General features: G+C 36.6%; 1 protein-coding gene across 41 annotated transcripts in view; it reads left to right on the top strand.

Annotated features, from left to right (window-relative positions):
• The window catches only part of RBFOX1 (RNA binding fox-1 homolog 1), a 1,074,031-nt gene that overhangs the window by 1,001,508 nt on the left and 46,695 nt on the right, over positions 1-25,828 (top strand). For 38 of the 41 annotated variants that reach the window (XM_051631846.1, XM_051631814.1, XM_051631813.1 and 35 more), the window contains 2 exons: positions 9,014-9,094; positions 24,751-24,883. In XM_051631846.1, the coding sequence (XP_051487806.1) occupies positions 9,014-9,094; positions 24,751-24,883 (214 nt within the window). The remainder of the gene's footprint in view (positions 1-9,013; positions 9,095-24,750; positions 24,884-25,828) is intronic. The other 3 variants (XM_051631815.1, XM_051631817.1, XM_051631808.1) reach the window with 1 other exon arrangement.

The following is a 25,828-nucleotide window of genomic DNA, read 5'->3' as shown; positions in this document are numbered from 1 at the left end:
GATGTGTATTCAATAGCACAGTATACACTTAGACTTTGATAGTGTTCATGTGTGATCTCTAAAAGAATTTCCATGTACTTGATTACTTAATTATAAATCTTGAACTGCAGATAGAGCTTTATACCAGATGAAACGTTAAGAAGAGACCTCCTGCTTCTTCAATGTAAAAGTTTGGGAATTTTGACCACAATCTGATGTACAGGAATCATTTAATACTGGATTTTAATGAAAAATAGAACTTAGTAGAATAGTAGGATTAAAAACTGAATGTAGACTTCCAGGTGCAGCCTTGTTGATACCGTGTGTGTGTGTTGGGGGAATAACAGCAGCTCTTGATCTGCTGGCCATATTTCCATGTTGCTCTTAATTTCACCTAGTTTGCCTTGGTTACTTTGATAAGGCAAAAGCAAGTGTTCTGATCTTTCTTTGTTATTACATTTCTTCTAATTTCTTGTATGCTTGTTCAAATGTTGGTTTGCTGATTTATTTTTTATTGTGGATATAATGGATCCATTTTTAAAGGGCTAAAAAGAAAGTGACATGCTGTGCTTTAGTCAGGAAGAGGAAAAATAATACTTGGACTTGTCTTATTTAAGTGTCATTTTGGTGGTTAGTGAAAATGCATTCTGTGGCTTCCTGAATAGTGATGAACCAAAAATAAATTAACTAAATATGGTGGCAACTTAAAACTGTCTGATTATAAATATTATACTGAGATTTTTTTTCCCCACAGCTGTCTCCTTGTTCTCCTCTAAGACGTTAGTTTGCAGCATTAACATAGTTTTTAAGTAAATCTGAAAATTTTCCCTGCTTGCCATGTGCTGGCTTGGGATTTGCACAGCAGGTTTAGTATGTTTGAAATAGGTTCTGTTTGTAAGAAACTGCCCTGGGAGCTCTACTGGAAGCTCCCTGTGCACACTGACTGTCATATGTCATGCAGAGATTGGCTTTTGGACAGCTTTGGACAGTGTGTGGACTTGTTTGCTTCAGGGGACAAGACTAAACTTGATTCAGAATAAATTCTGCAGACTGTGTCTGATGTAGGTTTAAAGGTCAGATATAAAACCAGCTGGTTTATAGCTGTTGCTACAGTCTCACCAATTACTTGGCAATAGAGGTCAGCCTATGAGCACTGTCTGGACCCAAGGTCTGGGCTACAGTATCCAGTGATAGACTAAAACTGAGACTGTAATTCAAATGCCAGCTATGGATATATGTAAAAAGCAATGGCTTAAGAATCTCAGAGGAACATTTAAGAAAAGCTACAAGGTCATCACTAAAACACTTGTTGTTCAGGAATGGGTGGGATATTTGCAATTCTAGATAAGTTAATAGCAGTTATGCAGAGGAATAAATTCCTCTAATTAGAAGAGTAACAAAGTTAGGCAGATCCATGCTTAAGGATGGACAGTCAGGCAGACAAACTATTATGAAATGCAAAGTAATAAAGCAATATATGAAATGTAAAGTTAATACAGTTAAGTGGAATGGAAAACAACACTGCTGTGTGTTAAACCTTAATTACATCTGTAAATTAATGCTAAAGCAGAGCAGGATTATGTTGAATTGTTTTCCAAATATATAGCTAATGTTTTCTGTTGAATCTGCTGCTTTTTTTCCCCATTTTGGGCACTGGATCCCCAATATATTTGCTTCGTTATTGCATCTCATAATACTTATTGAGAGTCAATTCAAAATACTGTGTTTTCATTTGCAGAGGTAGCTGAGATGAAGCTCTGCTTTCCAGGGTTACAAAATCTCTGTCAGTTTGGCACTGCCAGATTTGCTTTTTGAAAATTGCTTTGGGGAGATTCTCTAAGCATAGAACTCCTTCAAGTAAAAGTGAATGTTCTGGTAAGGTTGGAAATGTTGCATTATCATTTTTGTAATGTTTTTCATGCTCCTGAAATTCTGGAATCTGAACAGGCTAGGGAAGAAATAGACTAATGAAACCCAGGATTATGCATGATAATTCAATTTTTGCTTTTTTATATTCTCTGCATGTCATTCAGAATAGGATTTTATTTATAAATTAAAACCAACATCCATTGGGGTAAGCAAATAGAACTGAGGGATTAGTCATTTGCATCTCTGCATCTAATTGCATTAGATTTGCATCTTGCCTTACCGATTTAGAGAAATAGGTAATTTACACAGAAAATAGTGTCTTGACACAATATGAGAGGATAAAGTATAAACACATCTACTTGTAATCCCTCCAGGGCCATGGTGAAACTGTAGTGTTGATGTTTGAGCAGAAAGGCTCCAGTTTCATTTATTCAGTGATTCTATTCATATTACAATCTTTATTCATCAGGCAGGTATATGAATGGGACTCAGTTATCAGAAGAATATAGATGCATTTTTTTATGTTCTCAAGTATCCTATTTCAAGAATAATACAATACCTGCTCAGAGTTTATATTGATACTTCAGGATTTCTCTCACATTTGCTTCTCAAAGTTACAAATGAACAAAGACTAGCCATCATTTGCATTCCTTTTGATCTGCTGGGAGGAGCTAGAAAGATTGGAAATAAAGATTTGATTTTCAAAAGTCCTGAACAACTTCAGTGGGATACATCTCCCAGTGTAAGATAATGGCAGTGAATATCAGTGGATATCAATTTAAGTGCACCTGAATTTGTGCATCTCTGTATCATCTAGTAATAATATTTTGTAGGAAAAATGCTGACAGTACCACTCCAGTTTCTTACATGGTTATGCACTGCATTTCCAGCCTTAGATATTTTTCATGGCAATATGTGAATAAGGATATACATTTGGATGCCACGGATGAAAATTCACTAACAAGCACAAGTAAACTCTCCTGGCTTGTCATGTATTGTGGTACAAGCAACACTTGAGTTTGTGTGACAGGGTGGTGTAATTTTGGTTGCAAAAAGACAAGGAATGCCTGTGGCTGATGAATCCTTTTAGAATTATATTTGGAAAGTGTGGTTTATTGCAACTGGTTTATGTTGTAAATGGAAAAAATAATAAAAATTTGTCCTGTGAAATGCAGCCCATCCACGGTAAGGTTGGCATGGCAGTGACAACAGAAACAGGTCAGTCACACAGTATGTGTTCTAAGCTGGCCTCACTTTGTACAATGGCACTTTGTACCATGGCACAGCCTAAATGTGCCACTAAAACCCAGTGATTGTGCCACGCTGCGTTGTCAGGATCTACCTCCTAAAGCAATCAGTGACCATTTTATTGGATTAGCAGTGGATGTATCCATCAAATTCTCATTGCTGAAGTGGGTGAAGCCTGGACGCAAGTCATCATGTTGTGAGGCAGGTGAAGGACAATGGCATGAGAGCAGAGCTTGAAAGAGTTTGTGGCTTTCCTGCTTCTGTGCTATCTGCGAGGTCTCTCCCAGTCTGACACCCCAGTACATGCTGGTAAGGAGTTTGACCAGTTGAGTACAGTATGTCAGGCTCTGGAGAAGGAAAGGTCCTTGTTACCTTGTGATGAGTTACATATACTGCAGAAAGAAGAGTTGGAGAGAAGGGGAATTAGGAGAATGTCAGACAAAATTCTTACCAGGCTACAGCCTTTGCTCATTCCATTTCTACTTACATAACACAAATACCCACCAATCCCTGCATGTCAGTGTGCTGGACACTCAGTGTATGTAACGGGGCATTGCTGTTCCCTGAGTCACTTTCCCCAAGTCATTGCCTAAATTCACTGAGTTATTTGGTGGTGTTTTAAGAGAGGTGATAATAAGGAAACACGCATTATGCTTAGAACAGTAATGGAAGGAAAACTGGCATCTTAAATAGAATTTTTTAATTAAAGGATCCCTTAAAATGTCTTAAGGAAGCAGACTTCCACCCCTAGCATGGAGTCCCCTGTTTTTAATAATGTCTGTGAGGTAATGTGAGGGTCAGGGACTTGCTACGTAATTTTAAGTGTATGTAGAGAGCACAGATTCTCATTCTCATAGTAGGAAGCATACTCTTATTAATCAATAATTGAATGTATTTCAGGTTTGCTGTGAAAAGGTAATACAGATACTGATTTGGACTTCCAGAACTAATCTTTGGACATCAACTGCTTAGATTCTTCTCCTTACCATGCAAATATCTTGCTTAAGTGAAACTCCATGTATGATTTTGAGGGAATTAAATATAAGTTCTGTTTGTATTTTTAAATTGGAATTTTATTGGAAGAAAGGAGATGTGCATTTTTTTGGATGATGCTACTTCATTCCTTGTTCATAGTGGATGAAACAGTTCCATGTGTCAACACAACTATCGATGAGTCTGATGGAGTATTAATCTGTTTATAGAAAGATCTCAACCAAAGGCACTCTTTCTTCTTTATTTTTTTTTTAATTAACAACACATTTAAAAGCATACTAATGCCATGTAGCTTGACTATAGATAATGAAGGGCTAAGACAACAAGTAAGAACTATTGAGTATTCAAGATACTCTCTTTAAATTCCCTAGTCAGGTGGGACAGTAGAAACTAATATGCTGTTGTTGTACAAACGTGACCTTTTAGTTAGGCATTGCTGATCCATTTCCATGACACGTTTTGAAATAACCCATGATAGAACAATATTTCAGATCAGAACAAAGATAATACTCTTTCTGTCTGGAAAGACCAATATTAAATTACCCTTTTAGAACAGTAAATTAAGAGCAGACATGGATTGTGTATGAGGATCTTTGATTTAGCACCAAATCTCCTGATAGGTTCATCAAAGATGTGGCCTTGTAGTTTTCGTCAGGCATTGTATATGGAAGAGGAATTTAGTGTATAGGAATAATACTTGTTGCAAAAGGTACAAAGAAAAGTGTGCAGAATGTCTGAGAGAAGTCTGGGTTATGAGGCATCCAGCTGTATTGGGAGAAAGGGAAAATGGAAAAACAACTACTGTATTTAATAAATATTGCAGCTTTTAGATTAGAGTAATGAAATAACATTTTATAATAATATAGACAAAACAGGACACAAATATTTTTAGCTTTTATTCACTTTTTCATTGATTTTTTTTGGGCTTTTTGGTAAGTTGTAGTACAGAATGTCTAAACTGGTATCAAGTTGCCAAAAGCAGTAAGAGGCTCTTACAGTAACATGACAGAATGAGCATGTATAAAGAGCAGCTGCTTTACCTGCCAAGTGAACAATGGATTAGAGTGATGTAACTTTCTCTAAATCTTCTTATATGTAATAACTTCCCTAGTTCCTATATTATAAACTCTCATTTTAGCTACGTGTGCATGAATACTTGTTGTAGACCAGCTCTGGATGTAGACTTGATTAATTTCTGACACTGAAAACGCCTATGTGGTTACCCTGTTGTTATGATGGAGGTAGTTGTCCCCTGTCTAGGACTCAGTTCTACTGTCATCTTCAGAGCTGTCTGAGGAGCTTTATATGGAGCTGTGGTTTTTAGGAGTCCCACAGCAAAAATAGGAAACCAGGTTTCCCCCTTTATTTCACCTTTTAACTTGCTGGGGTTACCCTGGACAACTTCAGTCATCTTCCCTTTTTTAAATCCCCCAAATCCTGGGAGGAATAAATTACAGCATGGTAAATTGAAAACGTTTGTGAGCAAAGGTACAAAAGCCATGTGTACTGGGAGGTGCTGTGTTTGTAACTCAAGTTACAACTCAGGTAACTAACTCCCTTGTGAGAGGAGAGAGCTATTCCCATGATCAAGGCCTTGCAACACCACTAATTGTACATAAGCAGCATAATTTTAACTAATGGTGTGAATTTTTTTCTGCTAAAAATGTTTCAATTTATACTTCCAGAAAGAATACCAAAGATATTCCAATTAGTTGTGTGAATTCTTTTAAACTTATTCCAGTTCTTTACTTTTAAGCTTTCTGTAGTTCTGGCTAGACAGTGTTTCCATGTTAGACCTAAAAAGGTATTTTTAGCAGAAGTGATTCTCTGTAATTTACTGGGAAGTCTTCCTGTTGTTGATGCTGGGTGGTATTTCTGAGGTACCAGAGTCTTTCAGAAATGCAGCGAACTTTGTCGTATGTACGAGCCAGTGAGTAGTCTGTGTATCATCACTAGTACGTTGGTGTTTCTGCTTGTGCTCTGTAGATTAATTAATGTAAATCATGTAAATCATAACTACGCACAAAAAATTACTTTTCAAAAAATATGAAAAAAAAAATTGAAAGAATACTTTTAGTTAAATATAGTAGAACCACTGGGAATGGAATTTTTGGTATTCTAAAAATATTGATGACTTGACATCATTTCCCTTACAGCCCTGAATATTTTTAGAGTAATTATTTTCTCAAAATAACTAGAGTGCTTCAACAAAGGCCCTAATCAAACACTATGCTCTTAATCGTGGACTGTAGGAGACATTGGAGGAAGAGAAGTCTGACTGGGATTTTTTTTTTTTAATCTTGAATAGTACATTTTTTTCCATGCTGTCGATTTGTGTGCTGAGAGGGGAATTATATTGCAGAAACACATAAAAGCTTGCAGATGATTCTTAGTGAGGAACTACCAGCCTTACATGTGCTGCTCCAGAAGGCATTGCAGAATTAAAGACAAACTCTTGCATGACTGTAATTTTTTCAAGTTCATCAGTTCTATGATACTATTAAATTACAGTTTGAACAGACTTATTAAGAACTTTGTATTAAAATCCTCTTTCTTAAACAAAACAAATGCCCTTTATTCTGTCATGCTAGAATTTAGTATTCTAGGGGAAAAATAAGATTTTTTTTTTTCCATTAGGGAATTTATAGATTGTTTTAATGTTCTGAAGTTTATCCAGATGATCTTATTGTTAAGAATTCAGTCTTTTCCCAGTTGCATTAATTACAATTTAAATATTTTTTAATACCAGAATTAGATGCAGCAGAAAATCTTTTCTAACAAAAGTAGATTAAAAAGTTCTAGTTTTATAACAAAATCTAATAATAGCGGGTTAGGTTTTAGTATTAATTTTATGTACAAATTCGAAGGCACATTGTCAAAATATAATTAGAAAGCTCTGTGCAGCAAATTAAATACATTCTAGTAGCATGGATGAAAAAAGCATCTGTTTTGAAGTACTTTCATTAGAAATTAGAAGACTTGAGTAGGGAAAATTAAATTTGTATGTGATGAAATGAGAAAAAAATGTAAAAAAGTTAGCTGCAAAGAGTATGAAAATAGCTATGGACTGTGGAACAAGCAAAGCATCAGCTAGAATTTGTTGAATAATACAAAAAGAAGCTATAATATTAGATTTCTAAAACCCTTTATACATTTACTAAATATACTTGAAGTCATTATCATTCCAATATTTTTAAAACCTAATGAAATGTATTTATTTTAATAATTCCTTTCTGCATTTCACTTGCCTGGATTGAATGGCCTTGTGCCTTCAGCTCACTTTCCTTTTCAGTCTTCTGTAGTAGGACAAGTTTTGAGGCATGTATGGTGTTGACTACATCCATATTTATAGTGTCAAGTGTGTTGATAGGTCCTGGTTATCTAATAGCCTGAAAATGGTGCTTGCCATTAGGATCTCAATAGGTACGTGTTCATTTAACAGCTTCCAGTTGTGGATTTGTTTGGAAGGCTAGGAGGGATATATATATAAATCTAGTCAATTATATGCTATCTTAAAGTAAGGGAAAAAAAGTAATTGGTTTTATATTTCAGTTTAGCAATGGGTGGCTGTAAAAAGCAAGCCTCTCCAAATTCTGTTTGTTAAGGGTTTGCTATGGTCTGGGAAGGTTAGCAGCAATATATTTCACAAGATTTCCAGTGCTCAGAGTCTTAGTGAAATTGCATATATGACAGAAATTACTTTTCTTCAGTATTTCCTGTATTTTTACTTCAACTGGCAGCCACAAGCAATAATCGAACAACTGGTTAATGATAGTATAACTCAGTCTGGTATCTGAATGTAAGCTGAGAATTACTTCTGTAATACTGTAGGGAGAACATGCCCACTGTCTGTAATGAATCTTCCAAACATGTCTGACTCAACTCTGTTGAGTTGCATTGCTTGTAAGTCAATGCACAGTTTTTACAGTCTCACAAATTGTGATGTAAATGTCATATTTTTGAAATTGCATGATTCACAAATCTTGACAGCTTGAAGCATGTCAGTTTGTGTGTGTGTGTAAATATATAGCCTTGTGTTTTTGTGCATATACAGATATATACACATATATCTGCAAAACAGATGTGCAACATCCTGCTCTCCCTGGTCGACTGTTTTCTGGAAGTGCAGAAGATTTTTTTCCCCTTGTATGATATAGTAGTTTCTACCTCTAATCAGTGTTCAATCTGTGTTCAGCTAAGACTGCTAAAATATAACTAAGAAAGATGTTGATATAGTAAGGTATTTTAAGTTCATTTGAAAACCAACAGGGTTTTTACTTCTGTCATTTGTTCCAAATGAAATGCATTGCAAAAGTGTTCTTTTAAATTGATTTGTTACTTTTACTTTTTTTCTTTTAAAAAAATTTGTTTCATTTATTTGATTAGATTTTATTCTTAATCCTGGATCCAGTTTCTATACTGGAAAGCAGCTTCTGTTTATGTATTTCTCATTGGAGCAAAAAATTTAGCCCTCTTCCCTTCTATGAGCAGTATTTCCATTTCCTGAGCACCAGTGTTAATGTAAGCACTCTGGCTGAGCTGGTACTTGGCCTCAGATGTGTGTCCCTGTGAATCTGGGGGTGCTGGGGGTGCCTGAGATGGGGTGAGGGGGGTGGGAGCTGGGCCTGGGGCCCAGGGCAGAGCAGGAGAGGGTCTGGCCTGTGCCAGGGACATGCTGCCCTGCACCGCCCTGCCTGGTGGCTGAAAGGTGTTTGCCTTTGGGGGGGATGTCTGTGTTTTGCTTTTTCAAATGTCAAATTGTACATGTTTACTGGGGCTCAGTCTGCTTTAAGGTCAAAGGCCAAAAAGTGGCCCTGCCTTGCTGCACCGCTCCGTTATGACTTTATTTCTGTTTTGAGATGAAAATGGAGGTTTAGTTTGAGTGTTGCAAAACCAGATACCACTCTCTCTCTCTTTCTTGTAGGCAGGGTGCTGCTGTGCCAGGCAAACCAGGAGGGATCTCCCGTGTACAGTGCCCCCAGTTCACTAGTATACACATCCACAAGTAAGCTAGTGCTATGGCTCTTGTTTCGTTTTGTTTTGTGACAAAAGCACATTAATGTGAATGAAGCCCCCTCAAACTGTAAACTTTCCTAATAGCTCTTGTAAATGTGGTATTTATAAACGTGTGAGTAATGTTGACAGATAATTCAGTGTTTTTATTTGCATCTTTCTCCTCAAAGTATACTTCAATAAATAAAAAAGATGGCCTGTATTGCACTGTTCTACAGAAACGGTCAAAAGTTCTACACTAACACTAACATTTTTTGGAATCCAGTACTGTTGTGCACTCTGCATTTTGTGTAGAAGATAAAGTTGTGTTTCATTTTCCTTGCTGGTCACAGGTTTGATTTAATAACCAAAAAGCCTCATTTCACGCCATCATTTGATTGCGTCAGGAAGAAAATGAAGTCTTTTTGTACAAAAAAGGAAAAAGACTGTGTGTAAATGGGTACTTTGAATTCTAAAAAGCTACCCTAATAAAAATAGCACAGAGATGCTGCCATCAGCTTTCTTTCTGTCCAAAATGTAGGTGTAGCAATGTCTCCCGTAAAACTGTGCAGCAGAAGTGGAACGGATTCTTCTTAGAGTGTTTTAGATCAAATTGGTGATACCACTGATGCTCATCCTGAAATCTAGTCAGATGAAGAAGCCTCTAGCAGAATGGAATAGTAGTACTTGCTTTTAGATGCTCCAAGAACATTTTGTACTGTGTCACCTTTCCCAAGCAGTGGGTTTTTGTAATCCTCATAATAACACAGTGATTAAATACTTTCTAAATCATTGCTCCCTATAGTACATTTTTAATGCACTAGTACTTTTTGACTGAAATACCAGTCTTTGACTGAAATTCTTTTCCTACAAAATTATTCAAACATTCATCTCAGTATTAGGGAGCTTCTTTTGGAGGAGGGCAGGGCAGTATTGTATTTTATATTTTCTGAAAATTAAATAAAGCCTTTCTCAATTGTATCCTTTTTCCCTTATTGTTTCACTGAGTTCTGTCCTAGGAAATTTATTTCTGGGGTTGCATTGTACAGTATTTCCATATTATTAAATCCCTAGATAGCCATTGTATAGCTAGCTAAGCTTTCTACTTCACTCTTTCCATTATCTCTCATGAGTCAATCCCTTTGAAAAATCTTATTTTTCAGTGGTGCTCCTTGAATAGTGATATTCTAACACCTGTTTCTTTTCAATTATGCAAAATACATAAGTAAACAGACTCTGCCTATCTGCCTCCCACTGGGCAATGTATAATACACAGTTTCATATCAGAGATTGCTAGTAGCCCTTGCAGTAGAAATTATTACACTATTGTTGAATCTGTATGTCTGCAAGTCATGATTTTTCTTTTATTATGTATAGTATTTTGTACTGGCAAAATGCAGTTCCCCCCACAGGGTCAAAACTCCTAATAATACTAAATTACTATAACTACTAATTATTGTAATTAGATCTTTTATTTTTCCTTATTACAAAGCTTTCAATAAAGATGTAAAATAGTTCAATGTCTATAGGAAATTCTACTAAGTGAATAGAAATTAAGCTCAAGTTCTGTCTCATTTTCTTTCTTTTATTATTTTAAAGGTTTTCTGGACTCCATGTTTAATGCACGTGTGATTTTGAAATGATAATCAATGAGTCAACATCTAAAGAACCTGAAGGTGCATAATCTATGGGACCTGATGGGATTCACCCACGGGTCCTGAGGGAGCTGGCGGATGAATTTGCTAAGCCTCTGTCCATCATATTTGAGAGGTCATGGCAGTCTGGTGAGGTTCCTACTCATTGGAAAAAAGGGAACATAGCCCCTATTTTTAAAAAGGGGAAAAAGGAAGACCCAGGGAACTACAGGCCGGTCATTTTCCCCTCTGTGCCTGGCAAGGTCATGGAGCAGATCCTCCTGGAAAGTCTGCTAAGGCACATGAAAAATAAAGAGGTGATTGGTGACAGCCAGCATGGCTTCACTAAGGACAAGTCATGCCTGACCAATCTGGTGGCCTTCAACAAGGCTACAGAGATGGTGGATGGTGGCAGAGCAACTGATGTCATCTACCTGGATTTGTGCAAGGCCTTTGACACGCTCCCACATGACATCCTGGTCTCCAAACTGACAAGGCATGGATTTGACAGATGGACCACTTGGTGCATAAGAGATTGGCTGTATGGCAGCACCCAGAGAGTTGTGGTCAATGGCTCAATGTCCAAATGGAGGCAGGTGACGAGTGGTGTCTGTCAGGGGTCAGTACTGGGACCAGTGCTGTTTAACATCTTTGTTGGAGACATGGACAGTGAGATTGAGTGTATCCTCAGCACATTTGCTGATGATACTGGCCTGTCTGGAGTAGCTGACACCCTAGAGGGAAGGGATGGCATCCAGAGGGACCTTGACAGGCTGGAGAGGTGGGCCAATGCTAACCTCATCAAGTTCAACAAGGCCAAGTACAGGGTCCTACACCTGGGTTGGCACAACCCCAGGCACAAATACAGGCTGGGGGAAGAACAGTCCTCAGGAGAAGGACTTGGGAGTGGTAGGTGATGAGAAGCTTGACATGAGCTGCCAGTGTGTGTTGGAACCCAGAGAGCTAGTTGTGTCCTGGGCTGCATCAAAAGAAGTGTGGCCAGCAGGGCCAGGGAGGTCATTCTGCACCTCTACTCTGCTCTGGTGAGACCCCAGCTGGAATACTGTGTACAGTATTGGTGCCCTCAGCACAAGAAAGATATAGACCTGTTGGAAAGGGTCCAGAGAAGGGCCACCAAGACAATCAAAGGCCTGGAGCACCTCTGCTATGAAGACAGGCTGAGAGACTTGGGGCTGTTCAGCGTGGAGAAGAGAAGGCTCCAGGGAGACCTTATGGCAGCCTTCCAGTACTTGAAAGGGGCCTACAGGAAAGCTGGAGAGGGGCTTTTCATCAGAGGAGATAGTGATAGGACAAGGGTTAATGGTTTTCAACTGACAGAGGGGAAATTTAGGTTAGATATTAGGAAGAAATTCTTCACTACAAGGGTGGTGAGGAACTGGAATGGGTTGCCCAGGGAGGCTGTTGATGCCCTATCCTTGGAGGTTTTTAAGGCCAGGTTGGATGAGGCTTTGTGCAGCTTGGTCTAGTGGTAGGGTTCCCTGTTCATGGCAGGGGGGGTTGTAGCTTTAGGTCCTTTTATGATTCTATAATTCTATGAACATTAATGTCTAGGAGATTTCTACTTTTACTATTATCACTCCACGTAGACAACAACATGGCAGCCTTAATCTCTGAGCAATTTGGTAATCGTTTATTCTGTTACTGCCAGTATTGTAACATTGGAATATTTCAGAACAGCTTACAATGGAAGAATAAGAGGTTTGAAGTTTGTAATTTTTTTAAAGGGAAAGAGTCAGCTGAGATTTTTAAAGCCATCTGAGAGGTTTGGAGTTCATTAAATGCTAATAGCATTTAGGAATTTTCCAGCTGTTTAGAAGAGGATAGTCCTTATTTTCAGAAATGTTAATGTCTTTAGCTTGAGTGTTCATATTTTGCTCCCAAGTTATATTCTGTAAGGAAAGAAGACTGAAATATGGTTGTAAAAAATATTTTTCTTATTTCAGCTAGCTTTATTTCTTACTTATCTTCTTGACTTGTGACTGTGTTGGCAACTGGTAGTCTCTGATGACTGAACACTTTTACCCTGTTTGTGGGTTTTTTAGGTTAGCCAGAAAGGAGAATGCATTTCTTGGAGCTACTCTTTCCCTTCTGATGTTTTATTTCCCCAGGATATGTATCACTTTGTGCATTACCCAGTACAGTGGTTAGTTACACCTCTGGGTACGTGAGGAGATGGAAACATGGCTCTGCTTCCTTCTATCACTTCTGGCCCTTTGCGTAATACAGAAAAAAATGAGCTGTTTTTTTGGGAAGCAGTGGAACAAATCAGTAGCAATAGTCTCTCATGCCTCATCTGCCTCATCTTAGGCTGAAGGAGAAGATGGGACCTGGATCAGTTTTTCATCTATTATCTGTTCTGGGAATAGATAATGTGTTCTGTAGAAAGCACAAGTTCAGCATGCAAGGGTGTTCACATTCCTTGGTGGGACAGACTTTGATTTAAGAACACAAATGAAATCAGGAAGCTCGTGGTCTCATCTGGGCTGTTGTAGATTCCCATAGCCTTGGCATCTTGAAGGGAGAGCTTTCACTTAAATCCCTCATTATTATCCTAATGCAGAATGTGGACAAGCACTGGAAGGAGACAAATCCAAAAAAGATAAAAGATTAGATTGCACCAAGTCCCAGTAGGCATTCCTGGAAGCTTCCTGGAGGCCCCTGGTGTCTCACTGGAACGTCATGAATCAAACTATGTGGCTGCACATCACTGACATTCTCTTTTTGCCCTTGCTTCTTTAGACCAGTTAGTTCCACTGGAATTTTAAAATACTGAATAAATTTCTATTTACTTGTAAATAAGAAATGTATCAAGAAAAATGTTGGAACTTTTCCAAATTGAAGCTACTCAGGAATAGGATCCATGGGAATGTCAAGATCCTGCTGAACAAAAGGAAGGTTAAAAAGAAGGAAGAAGTTCTGAATATCTGTGTCAATGTTCTTCAAAGGACAGTAATATAACTTAATATGTATGGTTAAAAAAGGCAAAAACGCTAATCTGAATTTATGCAAGGACTTGAAAAAAAACTGTTTAGTACCTGTTTCCCCTTTTTTCCTATAATATAGAAATGCCTGAAAATCTGAATGAAAAATAAGTTCATGAAAGCCAAAATGTGGAAAAGAAGGAAGATATAATATTGTAGAATCATAAAATAATTCAGGTTGGAAGGACGAGGTTGCACAGAGCAAGATGGAGTCTGCACCATCTTTCTGGGTCACCTGTTCCAATGCTTGAACGTCCTAACAGTGGATATCCCTCTTCTTTCCAGTAGTGTTTGTTGTCTCTGGTCTTCCCACTGTGTGCCTCTGTGAAGAACCTGGCTCTGTTTGCTTGATAACCTCTCCTGCCCTTTCTTGGCTGAGGGTGGAAAAGGAGATCTACCTGCCAGTAGAAGAGTTCTTTGTGCTCTGAAATAGCTGACCAAGGTCTGGGGCTCACTGGGCACTAGCTGGGTTAGGGAGGAAGCCATCTGAATATGTGCATCACATTTTTCCAAAATTCACAGCTCTGCATACCCAGGTCCTGTGGAAGGCAATGGGAGAGAGATTACAGATTTTCATTTAAGTTCAAAGGCAGCTCAATATATTTCACTCTCTAAATCAGAACTTTGATCTTTTTAAGTTCCAGGCTTTATTTTAGCTTCGAGTAAAGATAAAGATACTTGAGTTATCAGGTATGTAACCACTAGATGATTTTTCTGGGTATGTCTTAAAAGGGACATTTCACTGGATGGAATAGTTGACATCCATGGTAAAACAGTGAATTTCCACATGCCTTTAGTCAGAGTGAGGTGCAGATGAGTGCCTGTTTCCCAAATGTTTTGCACGCCCATAAAAGGGATTTTTGCCTTGACCTCAATGAGTATATTTTCAACTGATGTCAATTTTACCTTCATCTTCAGTAAGTGTTCTCGTCAGCTCCAGAATATATGTGCTCTTTTTCTATAAGCTTTAATTAAAAAAAAAAAAAAATCAGTCTTTTATACTTCAATAAAATGATAGAATTAAAAGTAGAATAATAAAAAAATGTAGAAGTCAGATATTAATATATTTTGTTTTATCCTACTCAAGGGCAAGTGAAGCTGATGGGCCATTTTTTAATTGACATATTGATTGCAATTTTGTAAGAAGTGCTGGTGGACTTCAGGAGAAATGATTGAGGTGGTACAAATGCTTATAAATCTGTCCCATGTTGTTCGTGTTCTTTAATTGTAATTGTCTGATAAAACTTCCATCAGTTTTTATAATTAACCTAATGGTCTAAATGAATTTCCAGATCACTGGTTATTCATTTCAATATAGAAAATGCCATTACATTGAGTTTAATTAATACAAAGTAAGTTCACAGTCCATTGTATCATTAGAATAGAATTTTACTGGTTTAACTGTTTAATTATTTTGTTCTTCTCATTTATGGACTTGAGTGTTCTTTATTCATACTAAAATAGTATAAACCCTCTATAACTAAAATATTTAAAACCCAATGCTCTTCAAGCTCCCATCCTCAAAGTACCATTGTAGTTATTTTTTGTATTTATAATTTCAACTATTTTTAAATAGAATTCAGTCAGTGCCGAACTCATAATCCCATGATATGCCCTAGAACATCTTATTTGTCTTGATATTCCTTTCACAGAAGTACATATGACAGATAAGCACTCACCAGAGAATACTTTTGCTTTGCGTCAGACAGATATTAAAACAATAAACTATGTTGCCCTGGGATTTTAGCTTATGAGCAACCAGAAAACAACAAGGCAAAGATGAGATGTTTTTGAAAGGTGGGAAGGCAGTTATTTCAGAAGATTCCCTAGAATCCTTTGGTCCTGTAATATTTTTGACTATATATATATATATTTTAATGCTTACGTTCTTTTAAAGGAAATCAGGAAATAGATTTCATTACTTCAGAGCAGGTGTTAGAAATGTTCCTATATTATTCAGATAATCCCATTGATCCAAAGTATTGCATTATAGGCCAGGAGAGAAGGAAAATCTATAGCAGAAGCTTGAAGCATTAATTATAAGATATGGGCATTTTGGTTTTTATACACCTGTTCTATTAAGAACTTAGCAATTCTGTATGATAGACACATATACTGGTTTTAAAAACCTTTTTTTTTTTTTTCCTGTGGGCATTTTGTTTTGATTCATAGGAGGATAGTTCAGGACTTTGTTGATATGCATGGAATCCATGAGGAAAATCATTAATGCTGAGTAAAAATACTATATCCAATAGTAGGATTTAGTCCATTTGAAGGCTCATTGTGCTACAGAAATCAAAATTAAGTCTGTTTATTCAATATGTCTATGGAATATCCTTGCTTAGAAGTAGGTTACTTGGCTCAAGAATACTAGTAAACTATCTAAAAAATGCTGTGTGAAATTATTTGATTCTTGTTTCAGTGAAGACATTCCAGGTTTTCTTTTTCTGTGGCATTATTATTGGGTTGTAGTAAGACCTTTGACATTTGTGTTTATATTCTGGGCTATTTCCACAGCCACGAAGTTTACAAGGGGAAAATATAAATTTTTGAAAGGTGATTTGAAGTGCTCTTCTGAGCAGAATCAGCAGTGGAAAAATTCAGTTTAGAAACCTTAATTCAGTTGATTTTGTCAAGTTTAATTTGCTGCACACATGTAATTACCCAGAAATTATATTGTAATGATGATAGTCTTCTGATAGTATTATCCTGAGACTCCAAGCAACTGCAGTGTAGGTGCTCCTGGCATGTGGTAAATCCTTTTCTGGCTTTTGTGTAGCAGACATGATTGACTGTATTCAGCCCACGTGAGCATCTACTTTATTGTAGTGATATCAATGACTTGTTCTGATTTTACTGTTGTAGATTTTATTAATTTATTTGTTGTCATTTTGCTATTATTGGTAAGGGAGAGACTGTTTAGTAAGCTTGCCATTTTGTGTCCATATATGGATCAGGAACAGCTTAAAGAATAAGTATTCAGATGGTATAAATAATTGGTTTACTTTACAGCATTTGTGAAGTAAATGTAAAAGGTTTATTTAAACTACATTTTTTGATTGGTCTGTTTTATCTTAAGATAAAATGGAGTGGCAGCTCACTTTATCACACTGGAAATAATATATTATTAGATGTATTTGTCTGTGATTTTGTCTGCTTTTTATTGCTTCATAGAAAAAAAGATAGAGTACCCCTGCAGAGGAGTTCAGTGATTAAGGCAGTTTAACCATTGTAGGACTGAGAGTCATGAATGAAGCAGTAGAGGAATCCTGCCCTGAGGGAAATGTCCATTCATTTAAGTAGACCAATCACACATATCAGTTCCAGCCTACAAAAACCTCATTAGTGAACATTTAGGAGTCAAACTATGTTTTAATGTGCTTCCTGAATTAATTAATTGCCTTTCTTCATCAAGTAAAGAGAATCACCTGGTAATAACCCTGGAATAATGTGACAAGTGCCCTTCCTTGTCTGTAAGTTAGAATACAATGGGTTTACACGAAAGTTTAAATACAGAAGTTTACTAATTGTTTTCTATTATTTTTTCCCCATGTATTAAATTGTAAAAGGTGGGAAAATAATGTATCATTTCCAGATAAAACGATTGATGTGCTTAATCGTTGAAGAGTCCTTAGGAGATTTTTAAACACTGTTTTGGCCCACTGGACTTGACCATCCTTTGAACAGTTACAAAATCTGGATGCTGGATAACCACAGACTTTTAAGTGAGATAGTTATAAAGATTATACAAAGATTAACAAAATTGAATGAAATTATATTATTACATATTATGTTATACTCTGAATTTATTTGTGAAGTGAACCTCTTTTGGGTTTGTTGGGTGTTTTTGGTAGCATTACCTGAAGTTCTTAAAGCATTTTTTGTGTTGTGTATCACTATATATTGTCCTTCTGTGCCTGTTTTAAGGATAGCTGTCCTTTTCCCTTTTATCAGTATTTTGGAAGGTGATTAAAATAGTCAGGGAGATGTATTGTAGCTGTCCAGAATCTGTAAGTATAATTTTCATTTCAGTCCTGCAAATCTGTTTTTAAGTGCCTCCTTCGTTTCACTCATGCTTCTGTTCATGTATTTAGTGATGGTGCAGTGTGTCTGAACAAGCTCAAGTTTTATAGCCACAGACATACCCTAAATTGTGTGCCACTGACTTTAAAAACTTCTACACCATCCTACCCCTGGCTGGTGGGAGATGACTGGAAAGGAGTGCGTAGCATTTTTAACGTAAATTGTGGAGACTGTTCTTTATTTCAAATAATAAATAATGTTTGACCAAGGACAGTTGGGCAGCTCATTTGTTTTACCTTAGTGCTTTCCTGTTGATGGAGATATGGCACTTGGTTGCTGGCAGTACTCATGAGTAACCAATGAGTTAGGAGAATAGGATTGCTTGTCTTACTCCTCACTTAGTACACTCTCTTAGTCCTGTCAGTACACAGCTAAATAGTGAGAATTACATTGAGTATTTTTGTGCTTTATGATCTATGATGTACATAAGATGCTTTGTGTAGAGTCTAGAGGCAGGCTTCTGATGTTGCCTTAGCTTTGCATTGTAGATGCTGTGTTACTCGTTGTTAGTAGGTAGGCACACACAGGTGACCATGCAGCTCAAGTCATTCTGTCTGTTAGATGTGAAGTTGGTAATTTGTGGTTTTCAGCTTAGCCTGTAAGATTTTGTTTCCAATAGTTTAGTGATACTCTTTCTTGCATTGTGTAACAGTTGTTATTAAATCATGATTCTTAAAACCGTGTTACATAAACCAAAATTCTTCAACCTGAATTTCACAAATGGCAAGTACTTTTGAGGAATTCATGTCCGTAATGCCTATGACTCTTTGCAGGTGCAATACTTTGTGTTGGCAATTTTTTCCGTTATGGCTTGGACTGGGTTAATAGCTCTTTTTTTTCCTCAATCTCTTTCTGCCTAAATTTTTCCCAAACCAGCAATGTGCTGACAATGTTCTTTTTCACAGCTTAATAATTCTGTTGAGTTTTTTTAGTAATCCTTGTGTCATCCAGACAGAGCTTCTTGTCACCACATAATTGACTTTCATAAGAATTCAAATTAATAATTATTACATCTCTTTATAGTAGTTCTACTCTTCATCTAGGTTTCTGCAACCATGTCCTTTTTACTTTGTCTCAGAAACAGTGTTTAGTTAGACACAGGGGAGTTTTCCATTTTGATTGGAACCTGTAGATGTCCAAACCCCAGGAACACAAGACATGTTGTTGATCAGTTTGATCATCTCTATTTGAAGATTGCTCTTTAATTTAAGATCAGATGTGGCTTCTAATCTCTACTGCTTCATTTTCTGTATGGCCTAGTTGCTTTGTGATTTTTACTCACTGATCTTTTTCTTGGTTTTTTTATTTGTTTATTTTGAAAAAAGTCAACTATTATTTGTACATCAATCATTTCTATTCTTTGTGACATCAGCTATTCAGTACTCTTATTATTACATACACCATAAGTAACTTGACCATCAGTTATAGCATCCTTTTATTCAGAGTTCATGCAGCTACATAACTTAACAAAAAAATTCTCAATCATCTGTTCTTTTTTTATCCCTCCGTATCCTCCATAATTTTTTTTCTGCATGTTAAGAGAAATCACTTGACGTCTGAGGGTTGCATATACAGTCTGGTAAAAGAAGGATGAGATATGTGGGAATTTCTAATAATCAGGGAATCACCAAATGAGTGAGTCTCAGAATGCTTAAGGTTGGAAGGAGCCTCTGGAGTTCACCTTGTCCACCTCCTCTGCTCAAGCAGTGTAACCTCGAGTAGGCTGCTCAGCACCATGTCCAAACAGCTTTTGAATGTCTCCATGGATGGAGACTCCACAGCCTCTCTGGGTACCTGAGCCAGAACTCAGTCACTGTCACAGTTAAAGAATGTAGACAAAAAGATGAGAAAGCTTCCAAGCTTTGGCATCAAGATTTTGCTGCAAATGTTATAAACTCCTGGCATATAATGGTATGAATATACATTAAAACCAATGATGGTTTGTTTATTGATATATTAGAGGAGATGGAACAAAGGAGGGCAGAGAAAAAGAATAATTCCATGTATACTTACAATAATTTTAAATGAAGCTAAGTGTGAATTCAGTATGTGCAATTCATTGTTGAAAGAGTAGATCAATTAGGTCTGAAGAAAATTAAAGGTAAAGATAACCAAATGAAGTTTTGCTGGAACAGCTGAGTATCTTTCTACAATTTAATATAAGATTAAACACATTAACCAGGATGTTGCTTTTTACCAAAATATTTTATGTATTTTTGTGTGTGTGAATTTGACTATGTTGGTATTTTGGTGTAGAAAAAAAAAATCTATCAAATCTTATTTTCATATGTCTGAGGATAAAATAGTCCAGAACACTGCCTTTCCTCTCTCTAGAAATATTTATGTAATCTTTCAGGGAACACCTTATCATAAGAAGTTTCACCAAATGTATGTAAAATTTGGTGCTCATTTGGATTTGACTGGAAACTCAATGCAGCAGTGTTGTGTAGAGGGATTCAATTACAGTGTGCAGTGTTTTGTAAGTAACTGTCTCACATAAAAAGTTAATTAATCAGAGCAGTGTCAATTTCCTTGTGCCATGTCACTTTGCAGCAAGGTAATTAATCACTAATCGCCCAGTGTGCAGCAAACTAAGGGATGATCCATGAGTCATTTGTTGTTATTTTTTTCCAAAATAAATGGCACACAGAGCCATGAAGAAACACATCTTGCCTTTCATAATATTTTTATCGACAGTTTTGCATGTTGTAATAGACTGCAGCAACAAGCAGCTGTAGTTCAATGGAATATGAATATTAAAGAAACAAATGAGAGCAGATTTATAGGCCATTGCTTTTCTGTTATGTCAGTTTTGAGATTACACTGAGCAAATGAACAGTGAAAAATTACTCTTCCATGTGGAGAATGGTGATTAGACTTGTACATTAATTAGAGTTTTTTGTTTTCCTTTTCAATGCATTTTAAATGAGAATGTCCTATAAGTAATGGTTTGTCCAAAATACAGATTTATTTATTCCTAAACAACAGTGCTTAACACTGACACATATTTTTGTACAATGTAAGGAAATAATTGTTCTACTAATGTTAAGTCTGTGTTTCAAAAAATAAATAGATTGTGACTGAAAGGAGTAGCAGTGACCAGTTATGACTGTATTTGACATGTATGGCAAAATTCCTTCAAATTCAGTTAATTCACAGTTAGATCCCAGGGATAATTCTCTCACAAAACTGACAGGTGAAAAAAAAATAAGGTATTTTCAGCTTGCTATTTTTAAACATTGTGAACTTCATAAAGAGTATTTAAATTTAGAAATTTAGAGAATCCATATGTATATAATTTTAAAATGTTCTTATAGTATAAACTATAGTAACAGAGTTTAAATTTTATTTGCCTTGTATTTTGGACTGTGTAGTTAAATGCAAAGAGCTGCACACATCCTCTTCAATGAGTTTTTATAATTCTTTTAAAGAATGCCAAGGAATACTACTTATTACTATTATGGTGAAGTGCAAACTTGGATTAAACTCCCAATCCTCTTCCTGAAATCTCAGAAAATCATATAGGTTCTTTTGCTTAGACTTTCTCAGCATGTTATCCATTATAGCTCCTTGGTTTTAATTTATTGTCCAGCACTTTTGAAGTGCTTCCTCAACAGGGATCCTCCTGAATTATGGGAACAGTGTAAATGCATCTCCCTCCTTTTCTAACAGTTAAACTAAATTAGCTATAAACTGAGCCAACATGATGTATCATTAAAATTCTTTGCCATATAATGTTTGAGAAGTCTTGATGGTGGATGACCTAATGGTTTGGGCAAAGGAGGAGAGATTAGGAGTGATGAGAGGTAGATTTGTTCATCCATTTTGATGGCACACCTTTCTTAAGGCATATGGCACTCTCCTACACATTCAAACCACAGCACAAATGCAAAGAATAATTGCCCATTAAAATGGCTGTATATTTTTATGGCCTTGATACAAAATCTGCCCCCTGTTGCTTTTTGCATCTGCTACTTTTTCACCCATCCCAAAGCTTTAAAAATTTAATACAATGTGTATATCCCCTAAGTATTTTTCATCAGGCTTTATTTCTCCTTTTAGCAACTCAAGCTTTGTTGTTATTCCTTCAGTCTTTGTTTTCCAAGGCATGTGTTGAGATATGAGGGAGGGACTTTATATGTGGGCATGTAGAGATAGAATGAGGGATGATGATTTTAAGCTGGAAGAGGGTAGAGTTAGATTAGACATTAGGAAGAAATTCTTTAGTGTAAGGGTGGTGAGACACTAGAACGGGCTGCCCAGGGAAGTTGTGGAAGCCCCATCCCTGAAAGTGTTCAAGGGCAGGTTGGATGGGGCTTGGAGCAACAATATCTACAGAGAGGTGTTCCTGCCCATGGAGGGGGGGTGGATCTACATAATGATTAAGGTCCCTTCCAACCCAAACCATTCTGTGATTCTGTATGGTTCCTATAAAGTGTTAGTATTTGCTGATCATTTTTAAGATCTAAACTGAAGTTCAAGGGAGGAGATACCCTCAAAGTGTTTTCATGCTTACAAGATGTATGTAGAAGAGAGAACTTTTTGGACAATATTCATTGTAATAGTGCATTTAAAAAAATATTTTTAAAAATTATTAAATATAAAAATAGAATAAGAAAGTTTAAAGGAGGTGTCCTACCAAAATAATATTCCTAAAAAAAATGTCATTTGGACTGTAGCACAAGGTTATTGGTATACTTTTGGATAATGATATTAAGCAAAGCCAAACACTTCCACAACATATTATTTTCACTCTTCTTGATTTGAAAATGTAAAATTGCAGTTCTGCTGTAGGAACTGATTTTTTTGTTCCTGCTGTTGTAATCTCATTCATATTTAAGTAACTGAATGAATAACTATTGAAGTGATGGGGCTATTAGATGAGAATGCAGATGGTTTCTCTGGCTTGATATTTGATCATATATAGTCATTAGAAAAGTCTTTTTTTTTTTTAACCTCCTCACCTCTTATCATCCATGTGTACTTGGAGAAATCTGCCTTTTCTCTACCAGAGATGAAAAGAATTCCAGTCATCAAATTACTTTGATAAATTTATGGTACTTTTGCTTACAAGTGGACTCAGATGCTTCCCTGCTGAGTGTCAAACACATTTTCAGCCCCATTATAATACCATTTTCACTGACTGAGTTTCAGCAGCTTGGTGCTGAGGCACTAAGGAAGGTTGACCTACAAACTGCAAGTCATTAAAACCTTTACCCCTCCTGGCTAGTGTATTCATTACTTTTGGGGCTTGTTAATAGCACTTAATGCTTCCTGATGGGAGAGCCCTTTTCATACAATTGTTTTTATGAAGTCCATTCTTCAGTTGTGTTCTAATGATACCACTTTTGCTGGTTTATTTTGGGGTAAGGATATTAAAAAGTTGGTAGCAAAATAAATTCTGTGGTTATTACATATTCCTGACCATCTGATGTCTCGCTTGGGCTGAAATAGCAATTTTTTTTTTTCTGAACTGAAATCTAAGGTGACATGATCCTATTGATTATTTTACCCAGAATTTTAACCTTTAATATCGCTACCTGGAAATAGAATACATATTTTCAGGTGCTGTGTTACCTTTTTGTCAATGAGAAGGACCTAGGAAAGCCCAAAAGCCACAGTAGTAAGACAATAATGGAAAATTCACCATAATTACAGTATTTATCTTCATATGTTATGTCAGAAAAGTCTAAAAGTTTTGATTTTTTTCATTTTGTTTTTCAAATTCAAGGCTTCATTTAAAATGTAGTGCTAAAACAGATGAAAGACAAATGCAGATTGAAATAATTTCATATTTCAGACTTAGAAAGCATACTGTTTTATACATTGTTATTTCCATTTGCTTGCTTCTTATTAGGGCTTTGCTAAGCTGTATTTATTTCTTTTGTCTCTCTTTTTACATAATGAAAAACAGTTCAACACAGTAAAGCACAACTGTAGTCACTTGAATGCCAACAGAGCTGGATTTTATTTTCTCTCACTGTTTAATTATGTCAAAAAATACCTTTTCTAACACTCACCAGAACATAGACATGAAGGAGAAATCAAGTAATGAAGTATTGGTTAAGAAAATGGTAGATTAAGTAAAGTGGAAAGTTTCCTTTTTATTTTTCAAGTTAAACGTTTATGAAGAGAGAAGTTATACAGGAAAAAAAAACCTAACACTTTTAAGTAGTGCTGTGTTACTGTTAATTTCTGATTAAAATATTTTAAGTCTCACATGGAATAGTAATTAATGTTTACACTTAGTTGCACTATAAGACTGAGTTAATTGCTGTATGTCTAAAGTGTTCCTATTGGGTCTGAATATTATCTGAATTAAAATAGATATTTCCAAACAATGCAAATCTTGCCTTTGAAAAGGAATAATGGGTGCTGTTATAAACAAGATACACACCCAGAATCTGAGAAGACTGCTGCTCTGTCTTTTTTTAATCTTGGTACACAGTTAAGACCCAGATAATAATTGACTTTTAAATAAAAATGGAACTCTGGTTGGTAAAATCACTAGATAATTTATGTCACTGGAGATTACCTGGTCTAACATCTCACCTCCACTCAGAGCAGGGCTGACTTTTGAAGATAAATCCAATAATGAAATCCAATAATGTAATGGAAATGTCTCTGGCTTTATAAATTTGAGCCTGAACTGGGAGACTCGGACCTCAAGAATCTCCTGGTAGCAGTGTTGGCTAAAACAGTTAACATTATATTTAACAGTGTCTTCTGAGAGAAACAGAGTCACCTATGATACTTCCATCTAAATTCCCAATTTGCTGTGTAAAAAGATGAGATGCCTGGTTAAAAGACTAATCATTTACTTACTTGGCAGCTCCCTCCTCCAGTTCTGCGCAAGGCTCGATATCAGCACAAACATGCTGCTACATTACCCTTGTTTTAAAGCACTAGATTGACCTGAATATTTTACGTTCCTCTTCTTCTCTTCCCAGTGCCAGGATTCCCCTACCCTGCTGCAACGGCAGCTGCTGCTTACAGAGGTGCACACCTAAGAGGCCGAGGTCGCACGGTGTACAACACGTTCCGGGCAGCAGCACCCCCTCCTCCCATCCCAGCCTACGGCGGGTAAGGAGAATCAGCCTCTTCTACCTCTCAGCATGACTGTCCCAGGCTGCAGGCCCTTGGTGGCCCTGGCACACACTGCTGGCCTTGCTGCAGCAGCCACTGGCCCTGCTGCACCTTGCACCCGCTGTTGAAAAATGACTGTAATTTGTACTTCCATGGTTGGTGGCCTTAAGCGCTTCAGATGTCACATGTTGTTATGTAAATGCTCTTAGAGACTGAATGCTCTGGAACAGAGGAATTGTTTCAGCTAAAGAGAGATTTTTGGTGATGGGAAACATCTGGTTATTAAGGAGGTTGGATCAAGTGAACTTTTTTCTTCAAACCATCCACTGAAAGTTGTCTCTGGACCTGAGGGCTTAGTGTGTATTTTGTTTGTTTCTTTCTTTCTTTCTTTCTTTTTTCTTATTGTAGTTTGTTTAGTTTTTCTAGTGGACATGTTTACCATGACAGAAATTAGAGGTGCTTTTCTCAGAACCACATTTCCAGTATATTTGCTTAAATAATACCTTAAGATTTCACCGACATACATTCACTAAAATCAAGTTGTAAACTAAGGAGCAAAGAGAGAAATGAATTGTAATGATTTCTACAAACTCAATAATCTTCTGTTATTTCAGAAGATTTAATTTTATTTTATTTGTTGAGGGAAAGAAGGAAGAAGCAGATTTTTCTGTAGCTCTGTAAGTGCTGACAGAGAAAGTTTTGTGTGCTGCACATGGTATTTCAGTGTCCTAACATTGTCAAAAGGTTTTCAGCTATTAAGAAATTGGGAGCTTTGGAAAGTCAGAAAACTTAGCAGATCCCAGGCCAGATTAGTATTTTGTCATAAAATTTTGAAGTAGATAAGCCACTTCCTCTCTATAGAGCAACCAGATCTTCCTGAGGAAGGATCAAGAAGGATTTGTGAAGCCTTTGAAGAAAGGTGATTTCTCACTGAAATCTTGC

This window comes from Apus apus, chromosome 14, assembly GCF_020740795.1.
Source record: "Apus apus isolate bApuApu2 chromosome 14, bApuApu2.pri.cur, whole genome shotgun sequence".
NCBI classification, from domain to species: domain Eukaryota; kingdom Metazoa; phylum Chordata; class Aves; order Apodiformes; family Apodidae; genus Apus; species Apus apus.
This window is presented reverse-complemented; position numbering and strand designations above follow the sequence as displayed.